Source organism: Sturnus vulgaris, chromosome 1 (genome assembly GCF_052056855.1).
Source record: "Sturnus vulgaris isolate bStuVul1 chromosome 1, bStuVul1.hap1, whole genome shotgun sequence".
NCBI lineage: Eukaryota > Metazoa > Chordata > Aves > Passeriformes > Sturnidae > Sturnus > Sturnus vulgaris.
Window position 1 is genome coordinate 41915856 of NC_142243.1, and position 13398 is coordinate 41929253.

At 40.3% G+C, this 13398-nt stretch overlaps 1 protein-coding gene across 1 annotated transcript in view; it reads left to right on the forward strand.

Moving 5' to 3' along the window:
* Nucleotides 1-13398, forward strand: part of TGFBR2 (transforming growth factor beta receptor 2) — a 60370-nt gene that overhangs the window by 18879 nt on the left and 28093 nt on the right. The window contains exons 2-3 of the mRNA XM_014884055.2: nt 8274-8445; nt 10079-10269. Coding sequence (XP_014739541.2) covers nt 8274-8445; nt 10079-10269 — 363 coding nt within the window. The remainder of the gene's footprint in view (nt 1-8273; nt 8446-10078; nt 10270-13398) is intronic.

Sequence of the window (13398 nt, forward strand, 5' to 3'; positions counted from 1 at the left end):
CCCTTGAAAACAGGGTAAATGGCTCTTTAAGATGGATGTTCCTCATTACTTTTGTCTTAAGAGACATAAGGGTAAGAAATATAAATTAAGCTTTTGGAGAGAATATGGGCCTCCATCAGGACAAATTATTCACCTTTCCCATTGCTATTATGAAAAATTAAGAGCTCTATCATATTTTGAAGCAGGCAGGTGGTGGTACTGAGGAAACAGGAGTGGAGAGAAGCAGGTTACTATAAACAGGCTTTCTTAAGTGTTTGAAGAAGGAGATGCTATGGGTTCAGAAACTCCACTCAAGGTATGTAGAAGGTACACTTGCATGAGTTTGTACTGGCAAGGTTCTGTAGCAGAGTAGAAGCTTATTTGTGTTTTTTTCAGTCAGAATTGTTCCTAATTATGTATGTTCTAAATGTTAGGGGGTCTTCCACAGAGGCTCATCTGTCATGAAAAAATATCACAGAAATAACTGTACTATGCTTGAATGGCTGCTGTCTATTTTCAGACCATATAACTTGGAAAAATAACATTTGTACAAAGCTGAAGTGTTTATATTCTTTCAGCACTGTTTCAAGTGAAGTAATGGCAGCTTTCACTGAGCAGAGGAGAACAAAAAAGGAGGTTTAGATGCAGGATATGCTTCTTAGTGCACAGGTCAGAGTTAGTTATGCAAATGTCAGTTCTGAACCGTGAATCATGCTTATTCCAACAAAGGAGGAAAGCTGTTTTTGCTAATCTTGAGAACCAGATGAGCATTGTTCTGTTCGATGTCCATTGTATATCTGAAGTCCCAGGAGGGGTTAACCACCAAAGACAACTTCCAGTAAATCCCAAACTCATTGCATTATGCAGGAAAAACCTAGACCCTGTAGTCATAATTGAATAAATTGAACTTGGTGTTATATCACATATGGTTCTCCAGTACTGTGTGCTGTTTACCAGCTTTATTAGGGAGGCTGTGGGTTAAAGTGAGGAGAAGATGAAATGTCCATTTAAGCCTATGGGAAGCCATAATTTAGATTTTTTTTTTACCCTCTTTGCTTGGGGACAGTATTCTTTTGTTCCGCCAACCATGGAGTGCTTAACAGTGGCCAGAAAATGTGCTGCAAGTTAACAATCCACAGGTGAAAATCCATCTCATTATTTGAGGTATCACAATAATGTTCCCAGAATGCTTTCACCCTTCTATTGTAAGTGCTGAGCTGGAGTCTCACCTGCACTGCTGTCAGTCAGGAGTCACGACAGCGAGCTCTGTTCTTAGGCATGTGTAAGAACCTAGCCCATGATTAAAACTGTTAATGATCACTCATTTTTTAAAATAGTGGATAAAAATAGTGTTATTTTAATGCTTTAAATGCAAAATTTATTTTCATCTTCAGGATCTCCAGCTTAGTGTGCTATTCCCTCTCTTATTGTCTCCGGTTGTGTCCCTTCCCCCAGCTCCTGACAGATTTGATTCTGTGTCTGTGTCAATGCCTGCAGCAATCCCTAAAGCAAAGTTTTGGCAGTTCCACCTGCTGTTAAAAGCCAGGCACTTCTACTGCAGAGGCGACTTAAATGAAGTTTTCCAACTCCTGCTCTTTTGTCTTCTCCCTCTGCATGTACCTTACCCTATACTTGCCTGCTGGTAGGTGAGAAATGGTGGTTTCCCAGATTCAGTGCAGTTCATCGGTGGTCTTCTGGCTTTCCTTTCTTCTGCTTTGGCCTTCCTTCAGCTTGGGGTGGCCAAACTACTCCTGACCAGGCTAGCTAGTCAACATGGCTTACCTAGTCTGCACTTTTCTTTCCTAGCAGACTTCTCAGTCATGGCTGAAGAGCAGGTCACACAAACCTCAAAAAATCCAGTGGGCCCCACCAAGTCATTCTTTGGTGTGATAGGTGTGACTTGCATTTTTTTCAGATGATGGGCAAAAAGCCTTTACATGACAGGGTGAAGCCATGACATGCATCTCCTCCAAGCAGTTCACAAAGTACTGTGTTCAAATGGGAAGTTATTTTGGCTTTTATCGATTTCTGAGCCCCTGAAGTTTGCAAAAGTGCAATCAGTACACTTAAAGGCACTACTTTAAGTACTGACTAAGGCAGCTGTTGTGCTCTGTGGTAGTCAGTGATCTGTGGCTAAGTATGATAAAGATCGAGGCTGAGAGATTCTGCAAAACAATCCAGAGGAATGTGGTTTCCTGGAGTCCTGCCACAGGGATAGTTAAACATTCATGGAACCTGTTTTCCTCTGACATATTTTAGTCATACGTAAAAGATAGCACATGTTTGGCTTTACAGAGGCTGTCCCAGCACTCTTGATATTCGTTGTTAATCTTAATAGAAACAGTTACAAAATCGTAAAAGTTCTGTACCCATGACAATCCTGCTGGGGAAACTCATAATTGAGGTAAAGGACTGTACCCAAAGCAGTGTCCAAAGTAGTGTGAACACTGTGAGCTCATACTCACATGGTGAAAATAGGACTATGTACCAGAGTGAGACTCTAGCTCAGATGACATTAAGCTTAGAAATGGCGGCTGCAACTGAAATACTGAAAATACATATTTCATAGGGTTACCCCAAAGGTGTTATGATGGGAGTTACCAGGTGATCTGCAGTGTTGCCAGCTCCTGTGATTTTATGATGAGTAATGCAATACAGCTATTTTTTTTTTAAGATCCACCTCCTGGATCCCAATGATTTATTTTCATTTTATCTTCTCTTTTTTTTTTTTTTTTTAGTTAGATAGTAATTCCAACCCTCCTGTTCTTGGCCAAAGTTTCAAAACATGTCTCAAAAAGCACTCTTAAGAGTACAGCCGGTAATGGCAAGGGAGAACCCAGCAGTTGTTTTTTGGTTGCTTGGGGGTTTTTTGATTGTTTTTTTCCTTCCTTTATTTCCATGATCTGTCTGGCTAGTCTTGTGATTTTGTAACTCATGATTTTTTTTATCTTTAGGATTGATTATGTTTCCATCTTCACTTCCTTATATTACCATACTGGACATAATCAGTATAATTAAGAATAGCCATCAGGACTTGGTCTTGAAAGCAAAGCTCAGATCATACACTTTCCTTGACTCTCTCACTCCTGCAATTAATTCATCAATATGTGTAAGGCAAATTTAATTAAGCTGGCATTGTCACCATAACTGTCAAAGTTCCACTAGGGTTGTAAATCATGTACTGGGGATAGTAGTCAAAACAGAAGTCATGCTGTGTTTAGTACAGTTCCTGGCAAAACTTGATGTCTTTCTGTTGCATGAGAAGGTAATACAGTTTGGATGCTCTTCATAGCTGCTACTGTGCTTTCCAAACATGGAAATATGATGTCATGGAGCGGTGCTCTTTGGAAGAACAAGGACAATCAGCTTCAAGGCTCTCTGATAAAGGCATTGTCCTCCTGGCAGATTTCCATGATGTAGTGGAGTGAAATCTTAAAATCTCTTCCGTCAGGTAGAATTATCACACACCAGCTGAGTAATTGAGTTCCCATCCCAAAGTCTCTCAGCATTTTTTTGGGGGGGATGGGATCTGCCTGCTGTTTTATACGTATACATGTGCCAGAGATACTGGAGAAAATAGAAGTGCTGTGACAGAGTTTTACAAGATAAGAGTAAGAGAAATTGGCTGCTGTTTCTGAAATACATCCTAAGACATAAAAAGTATTCCCATGTAGATATTGCCAAAAAGACAGCATGTTGGTTTGGGCTTTATTTAATGTTGTTATCTTGTGAGAATTATGTAAAGATATTAAAAATAAGAGAAAAGTAAACTACAACGTTAGGCTTCAATAGAAGTTACATGTCTATAGACAACAGATGCAAAGCAAATAGCTTCAAGCCAAGTCAATAGAATTTGAGTGAGGTGTCCTGTTTATGATGTCCCAAGAAATCATAAATAAAGATGTGAGCCATAGAAGAGAAATCATGTTCTGCAGGCCTGGTTCCACCAGAATCCATGGAGCAGACATTTCTAATGTGACTGCTCTAGTGTCTCTCCCATAATGTCCAGCCCACGGGTTGGCTTGCATGTTCCATGCATTTTAATCACAGTGGCTGATCTCTGCTGAACTGGTTGGCTGAAAGTTTCATAGCAAAGAAAGCACAGTCTTTTATTTGGAGCCCTCTCCATGGACAAAGAAGCAAGGAAAGCTAGAATTAGGCTTCCTGTAGAAGTCAAAATAAGAAAACTAACATTAGACAGTGGATGGCAAATTCAAATTTCAGGAGACAAGCGCACATTTTAGGGTGGTTTCATTCACCTGTGCTAATCTGTGATTTCTCTGTTGACTTTTCCATTATATCCACTTTTTAATGCAAAATCAAAGGTTGCTTCTGTCTACAGTGTTCAAGTGACTTTGGTTGTCTTAACAGGAGAAAATCTTGAGGAGTTGGCTCATGTGGCATGAAATGTGCAGCAGGATAGTCAAATATTTTCAGAGATGAACATTTAAGTGACTACAAGAAGAGGAACAGTCTGCTGGTCCTGAACCACTCTTTGCTTATGAGTCCCTCAGGGAATGAGTGAATACACTTTCCTAGGGAAGAATCCTATTAATTTGTCAGTATCCAGGAAGGACTTTGTTGATTAAAGATAGGCATGAGTTCATGTGACTTGGAAGAAGACCCATCTTTTCAGGATTTCTAAGTTCTCAGAGTCTAGTAGCAGGGTGTGATCAAAGAGTGATGTCAAAGTTCCTATCTAACTCCAGATTTCCTCTCAAGCCATCTGCAGGGTGTGGTTTCTGTGGTTTTTGTGATAGAAAAAGTCAAACTTTGCTTTAGTTTGGAACTAGATAGGTTATCACAGTAGACAAGGCCAAGGAGTAATAACAAACAATACACTAACACCTGCTAGAGCATTATGGCAGTCTTAGGGAAAGTAAACTGCAGTCTCACTTTAAACCAAACGTTGAAGCATGGAATAAAATTTGTACACCTGGACAGTTTAGACAATTCTTTGAATGGCTAGAGGCATGAATAAAGAGTCACTGATCTGTCAGCCTCTGTTAGAAGAATTTCAGGGAGGAAATACAAGTTCTGAAATCCCAAAACCCCATTAGCTTTTGACAGTAATTAAACCTGATCAGAAATTACCTGGGCCTAACTGCCCAACTTTTTGCTACTGTTGCTAGTGATTAAACTAGCCTATCATAGAAACTTAAGGTTTGTGACCTTACAGGGTCACAAACTGCTTTCCAGATGGCTTTTTTTTTTTAATGAAGTAGTTTGGTTTGAATATTCCTCCTTGGAAGAGGTCCAAAAATATTTATTTTCATCCATTTGTTCCAGTGGGTGAGCCTTGGCAGAACCTGGCACAGCCAGGGATGGCATAGCAACCAAACCCTTTCTCTCAACAAATATAATGTGCTTGAAACAGTTTACCTAAGGACCCACCTTCACATGGCTCTTGGCTCCAGTGCTGTGGGCACTGGAGGGAACTGAGTCATGTTTATGGCAGAGGCATCCATCGTGCCACAGCTGCCATGTGAGCTCAGAGCTGAAAGCAGCATGGATGCAGCTGAAGTCTTTACAATTTGAGCAGCAGATGCCTTTCACCTCTGCTCAGCTTTGAGATGCTTGGAACCCTGCCACAGGTTTCCTGTGTACATTTGGGTGAGTCAGTTCACCTCTCCATCAGTATTTGTCTATACTCCAGGCTTTTAGGACTGTGGATTTTTTTTTTTCTGGGTAGAGGAACAGTTCCTCACTATCAGGTTGTTTCAATCATTACTGCAACCTAGATAAATTGTGACAGCTATTAGTTTCTCCTCAGCATATGGTAAGTAAGAGGCACCATCCAGTAGAGATGTACAATTTTCTAGAGTGAGGATTATGTTAACATGTATTTCACGGAACACTACATTCAAGACCTTCTGAGTTCCTACCACGCCTACTTCAATGAGGCATTGTTCCTCTACATGGCTACTGGGAGTTGTTGCAACACATATAATTAAGAACAAGAAATGTTTACCTGGGGCTTAAAATTCTGCCGGCCCATAATATACTGCAAGCATTCTCCACCCATGTAAGTGCTCCCAGTGTTGCAAATGGGATGACACACTTCCCTTAGAAAAGTAGCAATGTTTATTTTAACAAAATTTGATAGTACGTGTGACAGTGCTATAACAAGCTTTGATGACAATGTTCACTTGGTTATTTGCTGCATAGAGAACAAGGTGGGACAAAACTGACAGAGACACCCTCATGTTGAGTTACGAGGTTCAGAAAGGACCACTTCGCATTCTAAACCCCTTTTTCAGGGGGTTTCCAGGTGTGGCTGGATCCAGACCTAGTTCCAGGCTGGGAATTTAGGTCTAAAGGATTATATGTGCACAAGCAATCTTTTATCTCACTTAGCTAAGATTTCAAAATTTCAGCATGCTTATTCCCCTTTCACTTACTATTTGATGCAATAAGGATTCTGTCAACCTCAAGCAGCATCCCTGTTCAAGGGGAGATCCTGGCATGCAGCCCACTGCTGTGCAGGAGAGCTCAGCAGACCCTGGGCTGTTCCCTATTTATGGAGCAAGATGATTGACTTATAGTAGTATTTGCATGCCAGCTGTATTTTGGTTGGCGCATGCTCAACTAGCCCTCAGCTGTTGAGTAAGTTTTATGACCCTCAGCTATTGTGTTGTTATCTGTCTTCCCAGAGTCCAGCTTTAAGCCAGGTGCAGCCCACACCACTGTTAGCTCTCGTTTAAGCCAAAAGCAGTGGGAGCACACTGCCACACCCACTGAGCTCATCCTAACCATCCCCTCTGTGTAGCATCTTCTTCTATATCATAAAACCATTGGAAGTTTTGCCACTGATTATAGTGGCTGTTAGATCAGAAACCTTAGGTCAGTACCAGAGCATGCTAGTGATGAGAAAGATGTGTGATTTAGATGAAGAGAGAAGACTTTTCTCTCAGTCCCTCACAATGGTTCAGAAATCCATTGAAAATGTTAGCAAGAGGCCCTTTTATTTCCTCCTGGAAAAATCATGTGTATTTATTTCCTGTAATAAAATAGTCTAATGGTAGTAAAGAGTAAAGTTCTAGAAGGAAAAAATTGATTTCTCAGCTAATTGAGTAGAGAGGGGGAAATTATAAATCCCTGGTTGCCTATTACTTATTGACTAGCAACATTTGGCCACAGAAAGCAATATGAACACAGTTTTAACATGCAGGTGGCTACAAGAGAAGGGCTGTGCTGCATGTAAGCCCAGTGTCTCCTCAAAGTGGTTCACCCTACTTTTCCAATTAGATTGCAAAGTGAGTCAGACTGAAACCGTTGTTGATTGTCTGCTCCGCTTCAGATAGTTGCATGTTCTAGCTTTAGTTGCATGTTTTAGCTTTAGAAAGAAGTTTGTGTCAGCGTTTTCGGTTCCTTATAGTTACACTGTATTTTCAAAATAGTTTATGAGCTAAAAGTATGTTTCCCGAAGTTCAAACACTGGCACAAAAAATATCTCTTTCCTTACTGCTGCCACACTGAAGCAGGTGGTGAGTACTAAGACTCGGAACCAGTAAGCGTGTAATTATTCAATTTATGGGTGCAGAAAAGTAGCTGTTGGGTTAAAGCAGGCATCTACAAGACAGATTGTCATTCCAAGTTAGTTTGAGTTCCAGTCCCCTGCAGATACCCACTTAGGCTCCTGCAGTAGATCACATGAGCTGCACAGATGCCCTATTGCATTGCTAGCTCGAGTTTCACCCACAACCTCTGGCAGACCATCTACCTTAAGCTCAAAGTCTGTTCCATCTCTGTGGTTTGTATGTGTGAACAGTAATCAGATTAGGGATGACACCTAGGTTATGCCTTAGGTTAGTAAAGACAAAACTGCAAAATTCATCCTGCTCCAGATTATAATGATGCCACACAGCTCACGTGCATTCTCACTATGGAACCCGCAGTTTCTGTGGCACACAGACCGTGATGCAGTGTTATACAGGGGGGACAGATATGCTGCCTGTGATTAATGCAAATGGGTGAGTGCAGAGGAGCTATTTCAGTGCAAACTGATGTTGGAAAATGCTTGATTCTGCAACTTATGAAGCAACTTTTGCTCCCTCTGAAGTCAATAGAAGTTCATTTCGCTTTTCAAATTCACTTTGATTAACCTGGTCTTGACATCGTGGCACTTACCCTGTTGTAAAGAAAATTGGTAGCTGTGAAAGATCAAAGATTTTCTAATTTTAAGGTAGGAGCGAGTGTTTTCTGCTGATGAAAACCTTATCTTCATAATAAGCAATAATGCAATCTGATCATCTACCATTATTGAGTTTCCCTTTTTTTTTTTTTTTCTTAAGCTGAATTTACGTCACCTGTAGACAGAAATAAGGAAAGTGGACTGAAAATGCCAAACCTATGCAAATTTTGTGATATTAAAGTAACAACCTGCTCAAACCAACATCAGTGCAGGAGCAACTGCAACATCACTTCTATCTGTGAGAAGAGTAGTGAAGTCTGTGTTGCTATATGGTAAGTTATTTCTTCATACAGGTGGGAGCAGGAGCACACCCTCATTCATCATTGCTTAGTATTTTCTTCAATTGCTCTGATATTCAGAATGTCCCTGCTACCTCACCAGGCTTTGCTCTCCTGCTTCCAACTCATATCTCTGCACAGCATACCGAAAGTTGCTTGAGGTTAACAATTCTGATATGAAATGTTCTGGGGACCTTTTTTTCTTCTAAAACAGTTCTGTTCCAGCTTAAGCTGTTATTGGAAAAAAGGCGTGGTTTTGTGCAAGCCGTTAAGCTGTATCCACCCATAGCACTCGAGTAGGAGCAGATTTGAGGCTCAAAAGAAGATTGTATTGACAGTTGCTGAACAAAGACAATTCTCTCTCAGGTTTCAAGGAAACTAGATTATGTTGATTTATCACAAGAGGCTTACTGCCATGTATAGGTACAAATACTTCCTCTTAATTCGAAAAAACTTCCGTGTAGATAGAGACTTTGATGAAGGCATGGTGCTTTTTATGTAGCCTATGTCTACGTTCAAAGAAATCAGGAGTTGACGAAAATGAGTTGTAATACTTTTTAAGGATTTATTGGCTTTAAGCTTGTGTTCCAGTCTAAAAACTGAGGCTTCTCTTGCCCTTCCATAAATGGGAATCCAGTCCTACCAAAGAAAGCCAGAAGCACCCTTAGTAAGTTAATAACTGGACTAAAGGAACGCACTTAGTAAAATAATTAGAACTAATTACAGAGGGTCATAACTAATTGATGTGCTGAGGGATTAGTTGTGCCCATTGACTTGAGATGTTCAACATAACTGGCATTTCAGTTCAGGATCAGTCCAGATCAGTGGGCTTTTCCATATTTGTCCTATGCTTCTTTAGTAAGTCATCAGTGTCTATTATTGCCATAAAAAGGAGCTGTTGGACAATTTAAGAAATATTTCGGATTTTTCATGACCAATTATCCAAAAGGCAAGCAAGTTGAGAGCTGTAAAGTGCTTTTTGCACTTTTGAGTCTTTTGACAATGAAATTAAATCTATAGATCAGGACAAAACACAGAAATATGGTCCAGATTATCAGATGTAAATATTTCCCTGACTGTGAGGCAGCTCTAACTTGCATCAGTTATTATGATTGGTATTTTGATGGGGTTTTTTTGGTTGGTTGAGGGGTTTTTTTGTATATAATTCCTTCAGTGCACAAACTCCGATGATTATAGGCTTCAAAAGCAAAATGAAAAGACCAACTTACTAGAAATTCCTCAGATTTTGAGGAAATAATTCAGTTTTTATCATAATTTCCCACAGATTTTTACTGTCTGCTCAATGACCACAAAAACCAAAAGTGTGTTCTGAAGTTCACAGCAGTTCATTGAGCATTAGCTTGAATATTCTAAGTGAGATTTTCAGAGGCACTCTTGTGAGCTTAGCGGTAATATGATACAGGAATAGCTGTGCCATTGTACAAATGTGGGGAGCCCAGACAGGGCCAAATTTACCCCATTCAGGAAAGACAGAGAAGAACATATGATGCTCTTTAAATGCCATTTATATTCTCAAAAGAGGCAAATTTTGGGCAGCCACAGTCCTGTCTGCTCCCTTTATGAAGTATTCCTTTTTTGATTTTAATTTTCTCCTTTTCATTTTTAGGAGACAGAATGATGAAAATGTGACATTAGAAACAATATGCCACGATCCCCAGGAAACACTGTATGGTCACTTTTTGGATGACTATCATTCAGAGCAGTGTTTAATGAGAGAAAAGAAGGACGATGGGGGATTGATGTTCATGTGTTCCTGCACAGGTGAAGAATGCAATGATATGCTCATTTTTACACCAGGTAGGTATTATCATTTACCTTGCATTCCTACATTCCTTGCAAGTAATATTAACTGTATTACACTGAGGATCTTTGGAATTACATTTTGTGGGGAAGAACTTCTAATGGCAGGTGCTATTTTGGTCTTTTTTGAATCTTGCAAAACCACAACCTTTCTTTTCTGTGTTCTGAGGGTTCTTCTTCCTGCCAGGCTGTCCTCATTTTGAAATAGGTCTGATATTTAGCTCAAGATACTGCACTTAAAAGCTGATAGAAGATGAAAACAAGATGTTTATAGTTGTTCTGTTGACAGACCAAAATTCAACACCTGCTCATTCATTATAAAACTAAACTAAAGGCAAATGCTGTTTTTAAGGTCCTCTTCTAAAAAAACTGTATTGCCATAGTGTGTTATCTGCACAGAGAGATGTTACTGGTAACCTGATAGGGGGTAACTGACCACCTGCACCTCTCCTGTGGTGGGTGTGACGAAGTTAGGTTCCTTCTCTGGGGAATATGTTCCCTCACACCAAATACGGCACAAGGAAGTGTACGTGAGTTCAGTTAAACCAGGGAAATGCGAGTACAGACCAAACCACAAGTGCATAACCCATCTCCATTCTGCTTCATGAGCTCTGATAGAGGCCATGCAGGCACACTGAGGACAGTGCAGGTGTGTGCAGGGCTGCTGGACCTCATACTGCACACATAGATGTGCACAAGTGCATACACCCCTTGTGCTTTACTTTGTCCTACCTGCTGTGATTCTTTTACTAAGATAAAGTCAGGTTTCTCACAGGTAAGAGTGAGGTCTCCTGTGGAGACACTTGTGTACACAAGCTTCTAAAGGGGTGTGGCACACCACACCCATCCTCATCACCCATAAGTTCCTCAGAAAAGGGTATAATTATGTCCTTGTTGCCTGAGATAACAAAGGGTTGGGATGCTGTTTTCACTCCTGGGAAACATGGTGTGTGACTGCACTGAGGTGAAAGACTATGCGAGCGATTGTGGCTCTCACTTTCCAGCCTCCAAGAAGGCCAACTAGTTTAGCTCAGAAAACCACACCAAATTAGCCAAGAGCAAGCTACCAAGTCTCTGCTTCTATTGGCCCAGGCTATCCATATCTGGTGCCATCCCTCATCCCTGTCTTCCTCATCCCCTCCCCAAGCTTGATTTGAAACCAGACAACCTGACTGCTGATCCGTGATTGTATGACCAACCCTTACTTGGGTGATCTTTAAAGGATTTGGAGTATATACTGGTATTGATATGAGCACAAAAGGTACACCCAGGACCTAATTCTAACATATTGCCTTGGTTTTATTGAAGAGAATGTTCTCAGAGAACAGATCTTACTCTGTGTCAGCTGTCTAGTGTTTTTGTACAACGTGAACCACACCCTTGTGGATTTTGGCTAAATTGTTACGAGTTAGCCACGTTATAGCTGTTTTTCCTGGAGCTATGTAGCTGAATGCAATCACTGATAAATGTGTGTCTTTAGTGTGTATGGTTATGAAAACGATTCTAGAAATTCAGCACCAAGTGCCTTCATTCATGTAAACTCTGCAGCTCACTCACACTTCCAGATCAACCTATAAGGAGTAGTAGAAATTTAAACCTAGTCTTTTTACCCAAATTCCTTTCAGTCTTCCAAGTGCAGCCTTTCCTTCTAGGTCACGTGCTGTAAGCAGATCAGATGACTCATGAAAACCATGTGCTGCATTTGTATGTATTAAGTGAATAACTACAGATAAAAATTAAAGTAATGTAAAACTTCACTTTGTAACATTTCCAGTTCATTCACAAACACAGGCATTAACTCCAGTCAGGAGGGGGGAGAATTGAGGCTTTGTCATTCCTTTTTTTATTGTTGTGGATTAGTGTTTCTTTTAAATGAAAACAGCCCCTTTGGGTTGCTTGCCTGGTTAGCCATGGCAGGAAGACAAACGATTTTTACAGTATCAGACATGCGGTTTCCTGTCTGTGTTTAACTTTGAGCAGAACATCACAGCCAGCTGGTCCATGGCTCCTCCAGACAACTAGATAATAGCCTGTAATAATTTTGCCTTTGGAATGACTGTCATCCAGATCTATTCTGTACATTGTTCTTGGGGGGTTTTTTTCTCTACATTTCTTGTAGACCAGAACAAGAAATTTTTTTTGCAGTGGTTTTGCACACATTCAATTGTTTTAGAGAGCAAGACAAGAGCTACTCTAAAAAAGCCTGATCAAATGGTGATTTTAATAGTTTATTCACAGAAACTGAGATTTAAAAATTTTTTGCCCGTTAATCACAGCATTTCCTTTTAAGCTATTGCTTTAAATGACTGATGTTTTACCTCTTCTTCCTGTATGCACACTTAAGACAAATCAGATTTAGTTTGTTTCTGAGGTAAGAAGAAAACTCTGGGTAAGGCAAAAAGTTCTAATTTCCACCAAAGGTTAGTCACCAAATTCCAGTGATTCACAGCTGAGCTGTTACTGTTTATGGAAGAATTGGTTTGTAGCACTATTGGCTTGCATGAGTCTTGACGGTGAAGGGCAAAGCTCCTGACTCCATTTTTAGATATAAGCATCTAAAAGTTTTGAGTATTGGAGGTCTTGTGACTTACTCAAAAGTGACTTTGGAAATGCTTGAAGTAATTTCATCAAAATCAAATGCCTGTTTATTTAAATTGTCAATCTGTAAGATAAGCAAGACACAGTCGAACATGTGCCTAAACATGCCTGTAGTTCTGCTTTGTCAGGGGACTGACTCTGATTCAGATCCCTGTCATTCCAGGCCACTGGCAGCTGGTGGAAAATACTGAGTGCAGAATCACTGCAAATAATGTTCTGTAGTTCTTGGAGAAATAGCATGCAGGAGACAGGTAACAATTGTAAATCTGACTACTCTGTTTATTTTTTTAATCCCTCCCTTTTTTGCCAAACAAAATTGTGTGTAACTGGCTAGCAGCTTACAGTCCTGTGGTGGAAAAATGCTTCTCACAGCAAATCTCAATGCCAGTGTGTTATAATTATTATTTATTCAAAAATCTAATGTTAGTGTTACCAGAAGGCAAAGCCAGGGAGCAAAACCACTGGAAAAGATTAGCCAGAATCAGAGGTAAAAGGCCTTGGGTGGTGAAAAGTTGGCTAGATGGCAGA